The sequence below is a fragment of the Tachysurus fulvidraco genome, chromosome 8 (genome assembly GCF_022655615.1).
Source record: "Tachysurus fulvidraco isolate hzauxx_2018 chromosome 8, HZAU_PFXX_2.0, whole genome shotgun sequence".
Taxonomy (NCBI): Eukaryota; Metazoa; Chordata; class Actinopteri; order Siluriformes; family Bagridae; genus Tachysurus; species Tachysurus fulvidraco.
Genome location: NC_062525.1, coordinates 3,705,658 through 3,725,657, shown reverse-complemented (window position 1 = coordinate 3,725,657; position 20,000 = coordinate 3,705,658). Strand labels below are relative to the sequence as shown.

At 41.9% G+C, this 20,000-nt stretch overlaps 2 protein-coding genes across 9 annotated transcripts in view; one reads left to right on the top strand and one right to left on the bottom strand.

The window, feature by feature from the left end:
* The window catches only part of hdlbpb (high density lipoprotein binding protein b), a 24,464-nt gene extending 7,375 nt beyond the window's left edge, over positions 1–17,089 (top strand). Inside the window, exons 6-28 of one of the 2 annotated variants that reach the window (XM_027165319.2) lie at positions 40–246; positions 1,379–1,594; positions 1,685–1,891; positions 1,980–2,087; positions 2,169–2,273; positions 2,972–3,050; positions 3,522–3,661; positions 5,127–5,231; positions 5,899–6,012; positions 6,758–6,844; positions 7,863–7,994; positions 8,113–8,331; positions 9,100–9,321; positions 9,467–9,685; positions 10,879–11,017; positions 11,164–11,291; positions 11,389–11,493; positions 11,589–11,723; positions 11,928–12,071; positions 12,157–12,336; positions 13,209–13,325; positions 13,417–13,563; positions 15,163–17,089. In XM_027165319.2, coding sequence (XP_027021120.2) covers positions 40–246; positions 1,379–1,594; positions 1,685–1,891; positions 1,980–2,087; positions 2,169–2,273; positions 2,972–3,050; positions 3,522–3,661; positions 5,127–5,231; positions 5,899–6,012; positions 6,758–6,844; positions 7,863–7,994; positions 8,113–8,331; positions 9,100–9,321; positions 9,467–9,685; positions 10,879–11,017; positions 11,164–11,291; positions 11,389–11,493; positions 11,589–11,723; positions 11,928–12,071; positions 12,157–12,336; positions 13,209–13,325; positions 13,417–13,563; positions 15,163–15,255 — 3,348 coding nt within the window. In that variant the 3' untranslated portion in view covers positions 15,256–17,089. Of the gene's footprint in view, positions 1–39; positions 247–1,378; positions 1,595–1,684; positions 1,892–1,979; positions 2,088–2,168; positions 2,274–2,971; positions 3,051–3,521; positions 3,662–5,126; positions 5,232–5,898; positions 6,013–6,757; positions 6,845–7,862; positions 7,995–8,112; positions 8,332–9,099; positions 9,322–9,466; positions 9,686–10,878; positions 11,018–11,163; positions 11,292–11,388; positions 11,494–11,588; positions 11,724–11,927; positions 12,072–12,156; positions 12,401–13,208; positions 13,335–13,416; positions 13,564–15,162 lie in introns of those variants that run through there. The other variant, XM_027165320.2, reaches the window with a different exon arrangement.
* A 1,636-nt stretch (positions 17,090–18,725) lies between these two features.
* Positions 18,726–20,000, bottom strand: part of neurl4 (neuralized E3 ubiquitin protein ligase 4) — a 20,238-nt gene continuing 18,963 nt past the window's right edge. For 5 of the 7 annotated variants that reach the window (XM_027165304.2, XM_027165305.2, XM_027165308.2 and 2 more), the window contains 2 exons: positions 19,826–19,988; positions 18,726–19,673 (listed from right to left, as the gene is read on the bottom strand). In XM_027165304.2, coding sequence (XP_027021105.2) covers positions 19,469–19,673; positions 19,826–19,988 — 368 coding nt within the window. In that variant the 3' untranslated portion in view covers positions 18,726–19,468. The remainder of the gene's footprint in view (positions 19,674–19,825; positions 19,989–20,000) is intronic. The other 2 variants (XM_027165306.2, XM_027165309.2) reach the window with 1 other exon arrangement.

Here is a 20,000-nt window from a genome sequence, read left to right as displayed (position 1 = left end):
TGTGTGTGTGTGTGTGTGTGTGTGTGTGTGCTCTCGTAGGCTTCAGCCACAGTCATCATTCCGAAGGAACACCATCGCTTCGTAATTGGGAAAAATGGAGAGAAACTACAAGAGTTGGAACTAAAAACAGCCACTAAGATCACTGTTCCACGTCCCGACGACTCGAGCGCTAACATCCGTATCACCGGCACCAAAGAGGGCATTGAGAAATCCCGACATGAGATCTTGCTCATCTCTGCAGAACAGGTCTGAGGAATCACCCAGAGCTGGAAAAGCCAGTCATGTTCTCAGTCCTGCTAATGTTTAGATCCTACAGCAATGTGTTTTATTCCTCTTAAACTACAAGAACAATTACAAACAAACTCTAAGCGCTGACGCTGGAGACTCCTTCCATAAACGCTCCATAAACGACCCCTTACGGAAAGACTTGTTATATCAGCAATGTTTTTTTGTAATACTTTCATTATTAGGGAAAAACTTGTCTTGCAGCCATCATACGAATTCCTGCGATTGAGCCGTCGCTATGGAAACGATAACGTATGGTAACGACGCTTTAATATAAGCCAGTAGCTGCTGTCAGGAATTCACTGTGATGGTTCGGAAATATTATCAGTTCTAAATTAACAAATATGCGAAGTCACTATACTGAATAATACTGAAGCCACTAGAGGTGATTTTTTTAAAATCATAATCGCTCCTGTTAAATTAATTAATTAAATAATTAAATAAATAGATAGATAGATAGATAGATAGATAGATAGATAGATAGATAGATAGATAGATAGATAGATAGATAGATAGATAAATAACAGGCAGTCATTTGTTGTAAAATCTGTTTTTCAAATCTCATTTCTATGCTACACGATACAAACAGTCAGCCATGCAGGAGTCCTCATTTTTTAAATAAATAATAACAAATAAATAAAAATAAAACAGCTAAAATATAGCAGTATGCTATACAACGTCTATAAAAATGCATGCGGTTTTTAATTTTTTATTGAAATATTTATTTAATTAAAAAGCAATAGATATTCAACATTGAGAATTATATTTACTCTATTTCTAATAATTACAGGTTTAAAGAATAAGTACAAAAGCATCCATTTTTTTGATGGATTAAGATGTATAAAAAATGATTTTTCTGGTGCTTTTCTGTCCTATTTACATATCATTTACATTTCATTTCACAAATATAGATTTTTAATGCACAGTTTTAAAATGTTTAATTTTAGATGCACTAAATAATCAAAAAGTAATTTCTTAATATTCGTTAAATTTAGTTAGTTTTAAGATATTAGCATGCTGTGAATCAGATAATGATGGTATTATTAGCATAAAATCTAAACTCGTTCAGTGCATTTCTGTTTTCCTCTTTCAGGACAAACGCGCTGTGGAGCGTCTGTCTTTAGAGAAAGTCTTTCATCCTTTCATCGCCGGCGCGTACAACCGACTGGTCCAGGAGCTGAGCCAAGAGACGGGCGCTCGCATCAGCATCCCACCACCTAGCCTGCTCAAGGACGAGATTGTCATCACCGGGGAAAAGGAGGCGGTCGCCATGGCGATCACGCGCATCCGTGCCATTTACGAGGAGAAGGTGATTTTTTTGTTTGTTTGTTTGTTTGTTTTTAAAAAGCGCAACAGGTGCAGACTATAGACTTTGAGATGACACGTGTTTGTCGTCTAGAAGCGTAAAACGACAACCATCTCCGTGGAAGTGAAGAAGTCTCAGCATAAATACATCATTGGTCCAAAGGGAAACAGTCTGCAAGAGATCATGGAGAGCACCGGTGTGTCTGTGGAGATGCCCCTGCTAGACTCCAGCTCTGAGACCATCATCCTCAGAGGAGAACCGGACAAATTGGGACCTGCCCTGACCCAGGTGTACGCCAAGGTAAGAGCCAGGAGAAGACATGGAACAGACGAGGAGGTTTTGTTGTGCCATGTATGTTAGGTATGTGTGTGTGTTTGTGGTTCTCCAGGCTAAGAGTGTAGTGGCAGTGGAAGTGATCGCACCTGCTTGGCTCCATCGATTCATCATAGGAAAGAAAGGACAGAACATTGGCCGCATCACACAGCAGCTCCCCAGGGTACGGCTGAAAACGTGCGCAAGACAGAATATTACTTAAATTACTTAAAGTATTGAAGATTTGAACGTTACCTGTGGACAGGTGCACATCGAGTTCACGGACGGGGACGAGCGGATCGTTCTGGAAGGCCCGACAGAGGAAGTGGAGCAGGCTCGGTCTCAAATCCAGGAGATTATTAATGATCTGGTCAGAGATTTTTTTTTGGAGTAGCAGTAGTGTTGTATTGTCTGTTGTCATGGGTTCAGGATGCATTTTTGTAAGAGGAGGATTTGGAAGATTTCAGCCACAGAACCTAGGGATGGTTTGGTTTGAAATGTAATTAGCTAGCTAGGTTTGTGTTAGGACAAAGACACACTACAGGGAAACAGTTATAGGTAAAATCATTGGAGCATGTGCATGTTCTAATTTGCATATCATGAATATTCAAATGTAGTGGCATTTTTAATGTGCTTGTAAAGGTGTAGTAACGTCATCATGAAACAGATAATGAAGTGAAGTATGGAAAAAAACACTGTTATAACAGCATGACAAGATGTTTTATATCTGTTAAAATACAGCAATATTAAACATCGTATTTTTATATAAACGGATAAGCGGTAGAAGATGGATGGAATTTTATATAACAGGTTTTTTTTTTAGCAGTTTTAACAGTAAACAAACAACTCTTAGAAACTTGTATAATTTTATTTATTTATGTTGATATTAAATAGAAATCTGTGATTTACAGCTATTCTGTTTTCTATTGTATCGGTGTCGATAAAATAATTAACACCTTCTGGTCCGTTAGAATTGACAATCAAGAAAAAAATATGTATTTGATGGGATTTTAGGAATCGAATAGACAAAAAAAATAAATAAATAAAATTTATTTTAATTGTTTTCAGATGTCAAGGATGGACTACACAGAAATTAACATTGACCAGCGTTTTCATAGACACCTCATTGGCAAGAACGGCGCGAACAGTGAGTGTGTTCTCAAAAATGAGAATAAAATTGTATAACGATAAAGTGAAAGTGACGTTACATACGGCTAAGTACGGTGACCCATACTCAGAATTCGCTCTCTGCATTTAACCCATCTAAAGTGCACACACACACAGTGAACACACACACACACAGTGAACACACACCCGGAGCAGTTTATGCTGCGGCACCCGGGGAGCAGTTGGGGGGTTCGGTGCCTTGCTCAAGGGCACCTCAGTCGTGGCCAGCCTGAGACTTGAACCCACAACCTTAGGGATAGGGGTCAGACTCTCTAAGCATTAGGCCACGACTTCCCCCGCTGTAATGTAAAATAAATAAATAAATAAATAAATAAATAAATAAATAAATAAATAAATAAATAAAATGTAATAATGTTAAATAAAATGAAAAGGGGATGTAAACCGTGCCGGTCGATCACGTACACGTGGTAAAGAATGATTCGTTTTTCAGTAAACCGGATCAAGGAGCTGTACAAAGTGTCGGTGAGGATTCCTCAGGACTCGGACCGCTGCGGGCTGGTCCGCATTGAGGGAGACCCTCAGGGAGTGCAGCAGGCTCGCAGGGAACTGGTGGACATGGCCCAACGCATGGTGAGGCCGGAGTTAAGCCTGTAAATTCTACATACGTCATTAACACTGGACAAATCAACTGAGAAATACAATTAATCCAATTAAACAGCAGCCGGTAATTTTTTAAGTTGTTGGTTAATTCTGTTTAACGAGGAGTGGGGAATAGAGTTAACTACATTTAAAGGTGGGGTCTCCGATTTTTGAGAAATGCTTCAGAAAACTGAGTCGGGCCGACAACTAAACTAAACAAAACAAACGTGTAGCCAATGAGCAGAAAGGGGCGTGTCTTGTCGATATGCGGCGGAGAGAGTGTTCAGTGCGCATGTGTGACATTAGCAGAAAGCGGTTTTAACATTGACATGGAGGATAAAAACAAAGAAAGACAGAGACAAGAAGTAGGACGTGTTAATATAGGATCAGCTTTCCAGCGCTGGAGAGAACTGAAGGAGCAGGAAGTTGGCCACATATTCACAGGTTGGAGTTTCCCGAGTCAATAACTCCTGAGCTAAACGCTGTTACTACACAAATAACACCTCTTTTCTATCGTAGTAATGTAGAGAGGCAGCTACAACCGCGTTTTGTGTAGTAACAGCGTTTAGCTCAGGAGTTATCGACTCGGGAAACTCCGACCTGTGAACATGTGGCCGACTTTACTTAAGACGCCGAGGCGCTTTTTTCCTTCTCGATAGGTGAGTAACGTTGGTTTTGCTTTGTTACACAGAACTAATATATGCCTTTGTCCTTTACATCATTATGCTTGTATGGCATTTTTGCTTGTTTGTTTATCTACAATCGTATTGTTCTTCCCTTCAGCTATGATAAAGACACGTTTCTTTCCGTTAGTTGCCTGGGTTACGTATGTATGTGTGGGCGGAGCTATCGATACAGGGGTGGGACCCATTTGGGTTAGGGGCGTGTTTGTTTTGGTGATTTTATATGTCAACATTGGCTTTCAAAAATCGGAGACCCCTCCTTTAATTGTGGGAAACTACATTTTTCTGGGTTGGAAAATAAAGAATAAAGCACAAACACAACAAAATGTTTACACAGCAATTCACTGTTATTTTAAGGCATCATTAAAGTAAACATTTTGTCATTTCTGTAAATTGTGTAAATCACAATCAGAACGTGTTTTTTATTTGGTTTGGTCTCATGTCAGTCAATTTATAGACACACCCCAATTCTCTTTAATGCTAACTCTAGTCGATCCGTCGTAAGTTTTGGAGGCGGAGCTGTGTGTAAATAGCTAGAAATGTGGGCAAGCAAAAAAAGACTTGTTCATCTTCACCATTTTAACCATTAGAGACATTTTTTTCACATATCTTATCTAATACATCTTATTTCAGGCTTAGAAAAATGTCTTTAAAGTAGAAACCGAACAATTATGGTCATATGCAAAACTTCCATTTCTTGTGCTCTATGTGAAAATATCTGGTTAGACGGTGAAAGCGTTTGATTGTGTAAGCAGCTGATTGTGTGTCCTCAGGAAAACGAGCGCACCAAAGACCTGATCATAGAGCAGAAGTTTCACCGCACCATCATCGGCCAAAAGGGAGAGAAGATCAAAGAAGTGCGAGACAAGTTTCCTGAGGTATTACAGACACGCCCAGGTCACGAACCCTCATCTGATTGGATCGGATTCCTATAACAAACACTTAGCAACACTAGCAACCATGTGGAATAGCATAGCAACCACTTAGCAACCAACTGGGTTGGTATAGTAACCACCAAGCAACACCCTAGCAACCAGCTGGAATATCTCAGCAACCATTCAGCAACACGCTAGCAACCAGATACGTATCTGCATATCATAGCAACCAGGTTTACTGTACCTTAGCAACCACCTGAATTCACTTAGCAACACCTTAGCAATGTTTTAACATTTTAACGCTTTATTGTGTTTAAACAGTTACACATTATAAACCTTTAGACTGACAAAAACCGAGTTAAGTTTAAAACGCATGAAATAGTTTGGATCGATATGAATATTAATGATTGTTATTGTAATATTATTACCATATACCGTAGGTCTCTGCATATGCAAATTTTGGATTGATTCTGTATATGAATATTGATATAATTAATGAATATTAATGATCGTTATTGTAATATTATTACCATATATCGTAGGTATTTTATTGTGTTTCCTGGAACATCGAAACTCGTTTACTGAAACATATTTTACAACATAATTACACAAAGAAGGAAAAGCTGTATAATAAAACTGAATAAATGACAGCGGGGCCTCGTTTCTGCAGGTCATCATCACGTTTCCGGACCAGTCTCAGAAAAGTGACATTGTGCAGCTCCGTGGGCCAAAGAATGAGGTGGAGAAATGTGGCAAATTTCTCCAGAAACTCCTGCTGGAGCTGGTACGATTTCCTGCACTTTCTCTTTGCTCTAAATCACAAACTGGGTGCTTTTACAAAATAATAAATAAATCTGATCATTAAAGAAAAAGGAGTCAGTAATCTGCATGACTAGTTGTCATGACGTTATTGTAAACAAAGCTTTCAAAAGTCATCAACATAATCAAATCTTCAAGAAGAATCTTAACAAAGTAAAAAATTCAGACTCAGAAACTTTCACAGAGTCCATAGTAAGCATGTGCTTAAACGGCAGGCACTACATTCCAGGGGTTTCGTTACCACGACGTAAAGTGGGCGTGTCTCCAGAGGTCTTGGAAAAACGCCCTCTTTCGAAAAGAAGAGCATACTACGAAGGACAAAACAGTCATACAGGGTCGATTTATTTTAGAAAACAAATAAACAACCAAAAACTACGGTTAGGGTTAGGGTTAGATTATCAAATAGGCCACGCCTACCCGATGACGCAATATTTTTTACGCTGTACTGAAATCCCTGGAAATAAGTGTCTGCTGTGCTTAAACAGCAGCGTGACCAGGAAGTGCATTTAAATGGTCATGCTAGTATTCTGAAGACCGCCCCCTACTGGTGGGGACGAGAATTGTCCCGAGCTCAAAAACACTGATTAAAACAAATAAGAAAACACAAACAACTGTGAAATCCAGTAACAGTGTTTATCTGATTTAAGATCTTATAGTACAAGTTTTACATGATTATCGTTTCGTTGTGTGCTTGATTTTTTTTTAAACAGGTTGAAAGCAGCTACTCCATATCTGTTCCCATATTTAAGCAGTTTCATAAAAATATCATCGGCAAAGGAGGTGCCAACATAAAAAAGGTGAGTAAAATACGAAAAACGAAAGGTTTAGATGACTTTAACGTGCGTACCGTATAGTAAGATTTATTATTATTATATTATAAGAGGTGTGATCATACACTATGGTCACGATTTATTTGATTCACTATACTTGATTCACGATTCAATTCATATCGATTCTCTAAATATTTTGAATGAGATTTGAAAGAAAAAAAAATATGACAGTCCTAAAAATGCAAACCAGTGTACAATATCATAACCAAAAATGTACTACGGGTTTATCGTATTTTAAATAAACAAATACTTGTAAACATTCTCTAAACATCCGATCGAATGAAAAAACGTCTAAAATAGACTCAAAACATAATGAGCTTTGTTGCAGCTCCTGAGTAATCGTTTGAAAACCGAGCTCCTCCAAAGTCGGCTAAAACGATCGAGATCGATTACCACAAGAGCGATCATGTGACCATTTAAACTCAACATTAGATGTAGCTATAAATGGATAAAAAGTGTGACTAACTGCTGAATAAAACAGTGCTTTAGGGTGGTAACGGTAGCTGCGCTTCATCACTCCAACCAAGCGTTGATTATTTTTCTACAGCATGTCGCCAAAGGGGGGCACGGTGGCTTAGTGGTTAGCACGTTCGCCTCACACCTCCAGGGTCGGGGGTTCGATTCCCGCCTCCGCCTTGTGTGTGTGGAGTTTGCATGTTCTCCCCGTGCCTTGGGGGTTTCCTCCTGGTACTCCGGTTTCCTCCCCCGGTCCAAGGACATGCATGGTAGGTTGATTGGCATCTCTGGAAAATTGTCCGTAGTGTGTGTGTGTGTGTGAATGAGAGTGTGTGTGTGCCCTGTGATGGGTTGGCACTACATCCAGGGTGTATCCTGCCTCGATGCCCGATGACCCCTGAGACCCGAGAAGTTCGGATAAGCGGTAGAAAATGAATGAATGAATGAATGAATGAATGAATGAATGAATGAATGAGCATGTCACCAAGTGGTTTGTACTCATCTGGTGATGATCTGTGGTTCCTTGCAGATCCGTGAAGAGACCAACACAAAGATCGATCTCCCCACAGAGAACAGCGACTCTGAGACGATTATGATCACCGGTAAGAAAAGTAACTGTGAGGCAGCGCGGGACCGCATCCTGTCCATCCAGAGAGACCTGGTGAGAAAAAGGACAGAGTAAGGAGGAGAAGAAAAGAAAGAACTGCATGCTCGATCGTTAGTCAAGAGGATGATCAGGGACTCTCACATTGTGTCTGTTGTTCTGTCACTTCCTCCAGGCGAATCTGAAGGAAACAGAGGTCACCATTCCAGCCAAGCTGCACAACTGCCTGATCGGGGCAAAGGGGTGTCTGGTGCGCTCTGTGATGGAGGAGTGTGGAGGCGTTCACATTCACTTCCCCGCTGAGGGCTCAGGGGTGGACAGGGTGACCATCCGTGGGCCTGCAGAAGAGGTGGAGAGAGCCAAGAAACTGTTACTGCAGCTCGCTGAAGAGAAGGTGAGGAGAGACCCAGGTTTCATCATGGGATCATTCATCTGTACATGTACTGCCTTTCACTCTAGGTCATGTGTTCTTTCTTTCTTTCTTTCTTTCTTTCCTTCTTTCTTTCATTCATTCTTTTCTTTCACTTGTCTTTTTTTCTTTCTTTATTTTACGTGTCTCTTTCTCTATCTTTCACTTGTCTTTCTTTCTTTCTTTCTCTTGTCTGTTTTTCTTTCTTTCTTTCTTTCTTTCTTTCTTTTCTTTCACTTGTCTTTTTTCTTTCTTTATTTAGTTTCTATTGTTTTTATGTTTCATTGTTTGTTTTTATTTTTTCTTTATTTTTACTTTTATATGTATTTTTGTTATTTACTTTATTTTATATATTTTATTGTATTCTTTCATATTTATTTGTCTGTTTTTTATTTTTTCTTTATTTCTTTCTTTCTTTCTTTCTTTCTCTTGTCTTTTTCTTTCTTTCTTTCTTTCTTTCTTTCTTTCTTTCTTTCTTTCTTTCTTTCTTTCTTTCTTTCTTTCACTTGTCTTTCTTTCTTTCACTTGTCTTTTTCTTTCTTTCTTTCTTTCTTTCTTTCTTTCTTTCTTTCTTTGTCTGTTTTTCTTTCTTTTTTACTTGTCTATTTCTCTTTCTTTCTTTCTTTCTTTCTTTCTTTCTTTCTTTCTTTCTTTCTTTCACTTGTCTGTTTTCATTTCATTAGTAAAATAAATTGTAATTGTTTGACACATGTACATATCTGTAGCCTGCTATTTCTCTTCTTTGTCCTCCAGCAAGTCAACAATTTCTCAGTAGAGCTGCAGGCCAAGCCCGAGTACCACAAGTTCCTCATTGGCCGAGGAGGGGCGAACATTCGGCGTGTGCGCGACCGGACAGGAGCTCGTATCATCTTCCCTTCACCCGAAGAACCAGAGCATGAGTGCATCACCATCGTGGGCCGAGAGGAAGCCGTGCTGCTCGCTCAGAAAGAGCTGGAGAACCTCATAAAAAACCTGGTACTGCTCTGAAACTCTGAATAAACCTCAGTGAGGAAATGTTATATTAATAATCCACACACACACACACACACACACACACACACACACACACACACACACACACACACACACACATACAGCATCTGTCTCTGTATCTCTGCAGGAGGATGTGATAGAGGACTCTATGGTCGTGGACCCACGGCATCACCGTCACTTCGTTTGTCGGCGAGGGCAGGTGCTGAGGGAGCTATCAGAGGAGTACGGTGGCGTCGCCGTTAGTTTCCCTCGTACAGGAACCCACAGCGACTGCATCAGTCTGAAAGGAGCACGAGAGTGTGTGAATGCTGCAAAGAAGCGCATCCAGGAAATCATTCAGGATCTGGTGAGCATCAGAAAAAGTCCGAGCATGTTTATTTCTTAATAGAGAAAGAAGAAGCCTTTACTTTGCACAGGGTCAGACATGATACAGCACCACTAGAGCAGAGAGAGTTAAGGGCCTTGCTCAAGGGCCCAACAGTGACAGCTTAGCAGCGATGAGGCTCGAATCCTGATCCTCCGATCAACATCCCAGAGCCTTAACCCAGAACTCAACCCATATGAATTAAAAATGTGCATAGAATAATCTTGAAAGTGGATCTAATAAATAAATCTATCCAAGGAAAAAAAGAAAGAGCACAGTGCTGCGATTTCAGCAACAAAGCAACATCGTAATCGCAAGCGAACCTGTGTATAGAGACATTGTGATAAAAATAAAGGCAGTAGCAGAGACTTCTGATGCCTCTGGGGGACATGTGAAGCTGATGAGACTGATGCTAGTATTCTGTCACTACAGCCCCGTTCACACTGCAGGTAAAAGTGGCCCAAATCTGATTTTTTTTTGGGGGGGTCAAGTGACCAGGTCAGACTTCTTCAGGAGTAGTGTGAACACTCAAATGTAGCCCAGATCTGATTTTTTTCAAATCAGATTCAGACCACTTCCATATATGATCCTGAATCAGACCCAAATCTGTTTTTTTCCAATGTGGCCGCAGTGTGAACACCCAAGGCGGATTTGATGTGACTTTTACGTCAATCTACATCGACGTTCGTCACAATTATGCCCCGGCGAGTACGGGCACAAACATGACCACGCCTTCAAAATGGATCAAATACTCAAAAGTTGCCCTCGACATCTGAAAATTTTCAAAACACTGCGTCTCTGTGCTCATGTGCCATTACACAAACAGTTAGAAAGAAAAGCAAAAACGCTTACTTCCTCCGTAACCTCGCCGACTTTAGCGCGACGGCGTGCTGCGTGTGACGTCATCGTTATTGTTCGTTTGCGCATGCGGGTCAGTTCAAAACAGCAAACAGTTCACACTGGTATCTGATATAGGCCACATTTTAAAAGGTAATGTGAACAGCCAAACAAAAAAAATCAGATCTGAGCAAAATATCCGAATTGATCATTAAGACTTGCGGAGTGAACATAAAACATGGTGATAATAAGGGCTGGTGGGTCATTTTACTATTCAGTTCAAGTTCCTTGTGTCACTGATGTACACTGAGGGATCTGAGAATGCGTGTATTGTGCAGGAGTCTCAGGTGAGCGTGGAGGTGGTGATTCCTCAACGCTACCATAGAGCCATGATGGGACCCAAAGGCTGCAGGATCCAGCAGATCACCCGAGAGCACGAGGTCCAGATCAGATTCCCAGAGAGGGAGGAAACCTCAGGTGTGTCTCTCTGCTCCTGAATTCTGGATTCTGATCGGTTAGAAGGTGTTGATTCACTAACCACGTCATGGTTTCTATAGTAACAGTCTTAAGTCTGTACGAAACCTTGCTTCACGGTTACGTCTCCTTATGTGTTCGGTGCTTAGCTCAGGAAACGTCTCCGGTGGAGAACAGCAGCACCAGCCAAGAGACGGACTCCGTGCCAAGGAAATGTGACATCATCACTGTGACGGGTCGTGCAGAGAAGTGCGAGCTTGCTCGATCGGCCCTGCTAGTGAGGACCGCGCTGCGTTATTTCATTATTACCTCACTACGAGTTATTCTGAATCATTCTAAATCATATCGCTATTTCTTCTTCTCTGTTTTTTAAGGCACTGGTTCCTGTGACGGTTGACTTGGAGGTGCCCAACGACCTGCACCGCTACATCATTGGCCAGAAAGGAGCCGGAATCAGGAAGATGATGGAGGACTACGAGGTTCGTTACTTTTTGGTTTGACACAGCCGTGAAATCAGAGGCGAATATTCAGTATGAAGGATAAGTGAAGATGTAATCTGACTGGCTGTGTGCAGGTGAACATCTGGGTTCCTCAGGCTGAGCAGCAGTCTGTCGTGATCAAGGTCATGGGGCAGGAGGTCAGCGTCGAGAGAGCCAAGCAGGCGCTGATGTGCCGAGTCAAGGAGCTCCAGGCAGAGCAGGAGGAGCGGGTAAAATGATCTCATTTGTAATTCTGTTTATCAGCAAAGAAAAATTCTGCACACCGATTTAAAGTATTCTAGTGATACCGTGTTATTTGTTAAAAACGTTTACACTGAAATGTTTACACTGTGATGAGCAGTTACGATACGAATGTGTCGTCTGTTGCTGCCGTGTGTCTAACATCCCCTTTTTGTGTGATTAACACATTACAGGCTTTACGCAGCTACAAGGTGACCCTCTCGGTCGACCCTAAATACCACCCCAAAATCATCGGCCGTAAAGGAGCCGTGATCTCGCAGATCCGCAAAGACCACGACGTCAACGTGCAGTTCCCTGACAAGAGCGACGAGGAGCAGGTGCATCCCGAGAGCTCCGAGATATCAGGGTGTTGTGGTGGTGTTTTTTTTTTTTTCAAGAAATTCACCTCTTGTCTTTTCTCAGGATGCGATCGTGATCTGGGGTTACGAGCGCAACGTGGAGGAGGCCAAGGCAGCTATAGAGCAGATGGTCGCAGAGCTGGAGGAGATGGTGAGCGAGGACATCCAGCTGGATCGCCGAGTCCACGCACGCATCATCGGGGCACGTGGGAAAGCCGTCCGCAAACTCATGGAGGAGTTTAAAGTGCGTACCTGCAGCTCGGGCTAACGGACATTCAAACTCACTGAGTTATCGTGTCAGATGTTTGGTGAGGTCACTAATAATCAACCTCATCTTAAACATGACGTTACTTTAAATAACACACGGTATCATCCTGCAGAAACTGGGTGAAGCTGACGCTGAAAAAACATTCTCCACAGTTCTCTGTATTTATACAATTCGCTAAAGCTCCTTTTCCGCTTGTGAGGAAAGGTCGTAATGAAAGGTCATTCATCTTCTACCGCTTATCCGAACTACCTCGGGTCACGGGGAGCCTGATGATCTCAGGCATCATCGGGCATCGAGGCAGGATACACCCTGGACGGAGTGCCAACCCATCACAGGGCACACACACACTCTCATTCACTCACACACTCACACTACTGACAATTTTCCAGAGATGCCAATCAACCTACCATGCATGTCTTTGGATCGGGGGAGGAAACCGGAGTACCCGGAGGAAACCCCTGAGGCACAGGAGTTCAGCAAGTGATATCAAATCAAACGGCCGCTCGGTGCATGAACAGTAAACAGAGCAGAACTTATAGAATATACAAAAACGTCGGCTTGTTAACTCTTATATCTATAGGTTCGCCAAGTTAACGAGGTCACCGTTAGCTGGCTAGATCGATGCTATCATAAGACGAACAAGGAGGCTTCCATGTTGTCGGTCTCACTTCGTAGCTAAGCTACCTACATGGCAGGAGATTGAGCGGTGTGTGTGTGGTTATGCGTATCTCGAGGTCTACCGGCGGTTGTGTAGATCAGTCGAGCTTCCTGTACAAAACAAAATGCGTCGACGTGCACAATCAGATGACGGTTATTGATCGTGTGATTTTGTGTGTTGTTTTTTTCAGGTAGATATCAGGTTTCCTCAGCAAGGCTCAGACGACCCTGACAAAGTGACGGTCACGGGCCTGCCAGAGAACGCTGATAAAGCCATCGACCATCTGCTCAACCTGGAGGAGGAATATGTGAGTGGGAGACGCTAATGTAGTGCAGACTTTGAGTTTAATGAACTGTGTGCCATGTGTGTGTGTGTGTGTGTGTGTGTACATCACTCAGATGTTGAGCGTGACCGAGACGGAAACGTTGGCTGCCTATATGAAACCTCCGTCTAAGTTTACGGGAGGAGGAGGAGACGAGGACGGCCGAGGCCCGGTTAAAGGCTTCGTCGTCAGAGACGCACCTTGGAACGTCCCAGGAAGCAAGGTGACCTTTATAACCCTCGGCTCTGATAGGTCAGGAGGTGCTGGCTTTCTGATGGTTTCCATAGTAACAGCTCATTCACAGGGGCTTGAACAGGGAACGCACCACATAATGAAACAACAGGAAGTCGATTCATCGTTATTCAGTCGTTATTCTAAACGAATCGACGCTTCCGTCAGCATTTTGTTCGCTACACGTTGAAGAACCGGTTCGCTAATAATTAGTATGAATTTTAGTATAAAGTCCCCCAGAATATCTGCACCACTGGTCTGAGCGACAGAACGTTGCTTTAAAGGTTAATCGCTGTTGAGTTTAGGGATAGATAGATATTTGGGTCAAATTTTTTTGGTGTAAGATACAAAAGTCCAAATATATATAATGTTTTTTTCTTTTCTCAACATGTGGTGCGATTCACAAATATTACAGGACACCAGACAGCCTCGTTCGGATGCAAAAATATTTGTCGCTATGGTAACGGAATCGGCTGACTTGGCTAACAAATGCTCGATGATGTGAAATGTGACTGCATAAATGTGTCTATCTGAGACAGATTATTAACCATATTGTCTTATTATAATAACATATAACATGCATAATCATGAGCCTTTTTTTAGCATTAAAGATGTTATATATGTAGATCATATGATATGTTTGTGTTAGTTATGGAGTTTAACACGGAGGTCCGCTCCGCTCCACAGTCCAGAGAGAAAGAGAAGGAGATGAGAGGAGAGGAAGAAAGGATGACGGAGTGCGAGAGGAGAGAAAGGGGAAAGAGAGAGATAGTAAGAAGGAGAGAAAAGAAAGAGAGGGGGAAAAAGAGAGATAGAAAGAGGAGTGGTGAGGAAAGAGATAGAGAAAGAGAGGAAGGAAAGAAAGAAAAAGAGAGAGAAGGAGAGAGAGAAGAAAGAAAACGGAGGAGAGAAGGAGAGAAAGAAAGAGGAGCATGAAGGAGAGAAGAGCAAATCCAAAGAGAGGAGAGAGAAAGAGTGAGAAAGGAAAGCAGAGGGGAACGAAAGAAGGAAAAGAGAGAGAAAGAGAGAAACAAAGAAAGAGAGCAAAGAGAGAAAACAGAAAGAAAAAAGAAAGAGAGAAAAGAGAGAGGGGAAGAAAGAGAAAAAAGAGAGAGAAAGATGAAGAAAGTAGAGGGGAAGAAAAAGAAAGAGAGGGGAAAGACAGAGAAAGAGATGGGGGAGAAAAGATAGAGATAGAAAGAGAGAATTGAAAGAAAGAAATGAAGAGAGAGTAGAATAGTGAGAGTATATAAGAAAGAAATAGAGGCAAGGAGAAAAAGAAGAGGATAGAATTATATAGATATGTAAGAAATAGACATGATGGATATATAGAAATAAACTAATACGATATGAAATAATGGAGAAGAAAAAGTAACAAAGAATAAAGATAGAAAAAGAAAAACTTAAAAAAAGAAAACTACATAAATAATCACCCAGTCTCTTGGGACGCCAAGACAATAACCTCTTCTACTATTCCATCTACTTTTCCTCCCTCTCCCTCTCTTTTTCTCCCTCTCTCTCTCTCCCTCTCTCCTTCCCTCCCTCCCTCTCACCCTCCCTCCCTCTCTCCCTCTCTCCCTCCCTCGCTCAGGCCCCTGACATGAGCAGTGCTGAGGACTTCCCCACATTCGGCTCTGGTGCGGCACCGAAACACACGTCTGCCTGGGGGCCCAAAAAGTTTTGAGAGAGAGAGACATGGTTTATTTCCTACATCTCTCTCTCTCTCTCTCTCTCTCTCTCTCTCCCTCCCTCCCTCCCTCTTCATCATGTTTATTCTTATATACATCAAGGAGAAATCACAGAACACATACATGAGGCTTTTTTTTACCCATCTCTTTGCACCAGCGGCGGTTCAGCCTCATGAACTCACATCTCATATCAGGTCTCTCATTTAAATGAAATTTCTCACGTTTTCTTAAACTCCTCCCCCCGAGACGTCTCGCGTCCCATTCTCCTGTCATTCTGCACTCTGTCTGAAACAGCTACGAGTTCTCCTGGCACTGAACTTTATCATTTCGAGAACCTGTAGTTCACTGTGTGGTCGTTTCACAGCTTTTTGTGCGAATCAGGGCTTCGTTGATAAAAACCGCGTGCGCACAAAACTGATCCGTTTTAACCAGCACGAGATCTTAGTGTCACGTTTGTCAAACCCGGAGTGGTGCGACGTGTCAGACGGAGTTACCTGACTGCTCTGCTCAAGCTGAAATCAAACCACAAACCATACAAGGAGGTGAAACCTCAGGAATTCTGTCAGGAACAGGAAGCCGGAGCGGAGACGCTCGCTGTCCTCTATTTTGCCACACGGTGGCGTCAGTTTACATGAACCGATCTTCACTCCTGGATCTTTTAATCCTGACTGATGGACTCGAAGTTTACCGTTTTTCCGGTTTCCTTTTCACTTCCTTATTTATCCGCACACTTCCTGACACTTTTTGAGGATGGTTTTGTCCGAACGCAGCGTTTATAAACGAGCCCTCGGTGAAGCGCTCGGTGCTTTTAGCTGTTCCTTTGTACTGTTAAAAAAAAAAAAAAAGATTATTATTATTATTATTATTATTATTATTATTATTATTATTATTATTATTCTCCTACTGAGATTAATCTTTAAGTCTAAGTCTTTTAAGTCTTTAAGTCTTAAAAATCATTTTTATTATGTTTATTTATTTATTTAATTTAAAAGTCCAGAATTTCAAAAAGTGTGTGTGTGTGTGTATTTGTTTTTGTCTCTAACAACGTGAGAGACAAGGAAAAAGAGAAGGATCGCGTGTAAATCTTTTTAAAGATGCAGTTTGTAATGTTGAAGGACAAAATGTAAATTGCAGTCAGAATAAACCCCGTGATGAGACTCCCATCAGCACAACCCGCTCCAAAGTGTTTACTGAACAAGAAAAAGGTCACGGGATTCATTTCAGGGCCATAAAAATAAAAATACAAATAAAAATAAAAAAGCACAGATCCGGAGCGATGACGCGGTCATGTTGCAGATTACAGTTTTTTTTTTTTTTATTGTATCTGAGATGCGAGATGATCTTCACATTACAAACCGCACCTTAAAGCGTTTTCAGCTATTAGGACATTTTGTGTACAGATTTATGAAACCTTTTCAAGAAAAAGACAAAAAAACGCCGCAGACGACGACGAAAGCCACGAGAGCTGCTGATAAGCTTTTTACTGATTATACAACAAATTCCTACGGTTTTATTTAGCAGTTTAATTCTCGGTGCCTCTAGAGTTTATAGATTAAGGCTCTGATTTTCACACTAATCCACAGAATAAAAAATAATTTCGACCGCAAAAATATGTGAAAAATAATCAGCAGGGAGACGACGAGCCTGTAATCACGGTGGAATCCGTGAGTTTTTGTTTGGGTTTATTCTCACGAAAGGACAGACAGAGACGATAACGCTCTCGAACTTCAACCGTAATTATGGGATGTTTTTATTGTAATTAATATGCAACGCTGCAATAAACTTGGCAGATTTTTTTCCTACTCAAATAAAAACGATACAAAAAACAAACCTGTTTTCGTTTTGCTTAATGTCGCAGACCGAGACGGAGCCCGAACTTACGTAATGTCGACTCCAGAATTATTGGCACCCCTCAAAATGAAAATACTCTTTATAGATTTAAAAGAAAAAGGTTTTAAAAAAACAAACAAACAAAAAACTAGATTTGTAAAGTTCGTCATGACAAACTTTGATGTTGGCTGTGACGATGCAAGTATTCGCAACGGCCGGTGCTTTTTGGAGGCGAGTGGACATGAGGGTCAGTGTTACTTTTGGAAGCATGTAGACAAAAAGCTGGGGTGCCAAAACATTTGGAGTTAAGTGGAGACGAGCATGTGACGTCATCAGAATGCATGTGACGAAGCTCCCCTCATTGTTCTGAGTGTTTTGATGTCACATGACCACGTTGTAAAAAGTTTTTTGATTTTGCATATATTGTGGGCGGGGCTGCGGGACAACCGAAAGGCCAGTCGGTACACCAATTTAAACCTTTGTTCAGAGTCTCACCCTAAAGGAGCTGGCCGAGTTTGGTGTAGAGAGTTCGAAAGCTTGCCGAGTTATAAACCTCCAAACTTTATAATGGGAGTTTATGGGGAAAAAAGGCCACTTTGAGACCCGGTACCGGAAGTACCGGTACTCGGATCGCTTAGAAAAGTCATAGCAACAAACTTCAGACCAGGTTCTACGACATATCCGAATTTGGTTCATGTGGCTCGAAAGCCATAGGAGGAGTTACTCTCGATAAATTTTTGTCTAAGCTTAAATAGGAAAGCAGAACGTTGGCTTCTACAAAGCGACACAATCAGCGGGAAATGTAAATCAGTCGTGTCTTTTATATATGTAATGTATTAGTAACTGCTTAAGGGTGCCAATAATTCTGCAGCTGATTCTTCATGGATGAGGCTTTAATCTTTTAAGGAATTGTGTTTTTTTTTATATACATTTTATTATTTTTTTTACAAATCAGGAAGATAATAGTGTTTTGTAACAGCCTGTACAACGTAAGGAAATACAAATAAAACCAACAAATAATACAAAGTAATGTTTAGGGGAAAAAAACAAACAAACAAACAAAAAAAAACAACAACAAAAAAGCAGCAAATGGGCCAACATGTGAACCCCGTGTGTGTGTGTGTGTGTGTGTGTGTGTGTGTGTGTTCACATTTCAGTCTGATAGCGAGCGTACGTTCAGACGCGGCTCTTGGCGACGAGGCGACTAAATCTTCCACTCGAATAGTTTGAAATTGGCAACAAAATTCCTGTTTTGTTTTTTATCTCTATTTTATATTAGATACGGTTTTCGAAGAGAAGAGAAAATTTCTCAGATTTAAGTTGACACTATTTAAAATATATATATATATTAAATAAGGGCTTGAACCTGTGCAAGTGACAGTAAACATTCTTAAAAGAAAAAAAACAAAAAAAACCAGTGTAAACTCAATAAAAAGTTGACGTTTTCCTTCCCGTTGTCTCTTGCGCCGGGATCGACGTCGTTCTTGAAGGATTTTTACATTCAACGGTTTCAGAACGCCGGGGCGCGAGTGAAGGGGTGGGGTGGGGGAGGGGAGGGGGTGTAAATATTTACGAGCGTGACGGATTTGTAATTCTTTCTCGCCTCGAGACGCTTTATAAAATAATTAGCTTCCGGTCTGAGAGGTATCAGTTATCACTTTATTTCAGTTCACGCTATCGACAGCGACGATTTCTGACGAGCAGAACCGAAAACCGAAACAAAACCGGACGCGAGTGCCGCTTTACGCGAGCCGAGAGTTTTGTCGTCGTTCTTGTTAAACAGGGACTCGGTTAGTAAAAATGTAACACTGTGTGTGAGCGTTCAAGTCTTTTGGGGTGGAAAGTGGAACACAAACAGCAGAGCGATTTCTCGATCTGAGCGTCGAGTCTCGTCCTGATCCGAGAGTCTCAGAGTCTTTTTCCTCGAGTTTTGTTTTCGTCCTTGACGTTTTTTTTTCCCCCACCGGGTGTCTTTGTGTAGCTCCACATGGATTTGTTGATTTGTCTGTTAACAACAGTTTTTTTTTTTGTTTGTTTTTTTGTTTTGTTTTTTTTTAAAAAAAACGTTCACAGGATCCAGGACTGTGCTATGAGACGTGATTGGAGTCCGACCTTGTTTGATTCTGATAGAGAGCTAGACAGAGAGAGAGAGAGAGAGAGAGACAGAGAGAGGAGAGGGGGGGAGGGGGTAGATAGAGAGAAATCACCCGCTGGGGTCTGAAACATAAAGTGCAGGAAGTGTCTCCCAAAAAAAGACCACCTTCAAATAAAAATAAAAATGGAGAGATCAGAGCTCAACTTCATTTCTCTGAAGCAGTACCAGCAGTCTGAGTGCTCTTTCTCTCTCTCTCTCTCTGTCTCTCTCTCTCTCTCTATCCCTCACTCCACACGGATGAGCAGGCCATACAGTAGGGTTCCTCCTTTCTCCTTGGTGATCCACTCGATCTCCGTGTTGTTGAATCTGGGATCCAGCGGCTCGCTGATGCCCACAGACTGAGGACCGACCTTGTAAGAGCCCGGACGCACGCACACCTGGAAGCCCACCTGGGCGTGATGACAGCGCAGCGAGCGAGGGTCTCGAAATCTGCAGCACAGACAGAGACAAGAAGAGAGAAACTCTGAGTCTGTTTACACACAACCGCGTGTCCTGTTCTAAACATTAACACTCTGAACCTGTGCAAGAAATAACCAGGAAACGTGACAAGTGTCACGAGGCTAAAGGAAAGTAGGACTTACTGCACTTTAGGGGCAAAGACCTCAAGGCCGGAGTAGCGCATGGTGGGGGAGAGGTGCACGCGGGGGATCTCCCTCTCAGGCGCGCTGTTCTCCTCCGGTTCACTGTAGCTGCTGTGACCTTCGACCTTCACCGGAGTCGGCGAAAACACGGGCGAGGAATCTGCTGAAAAGCACC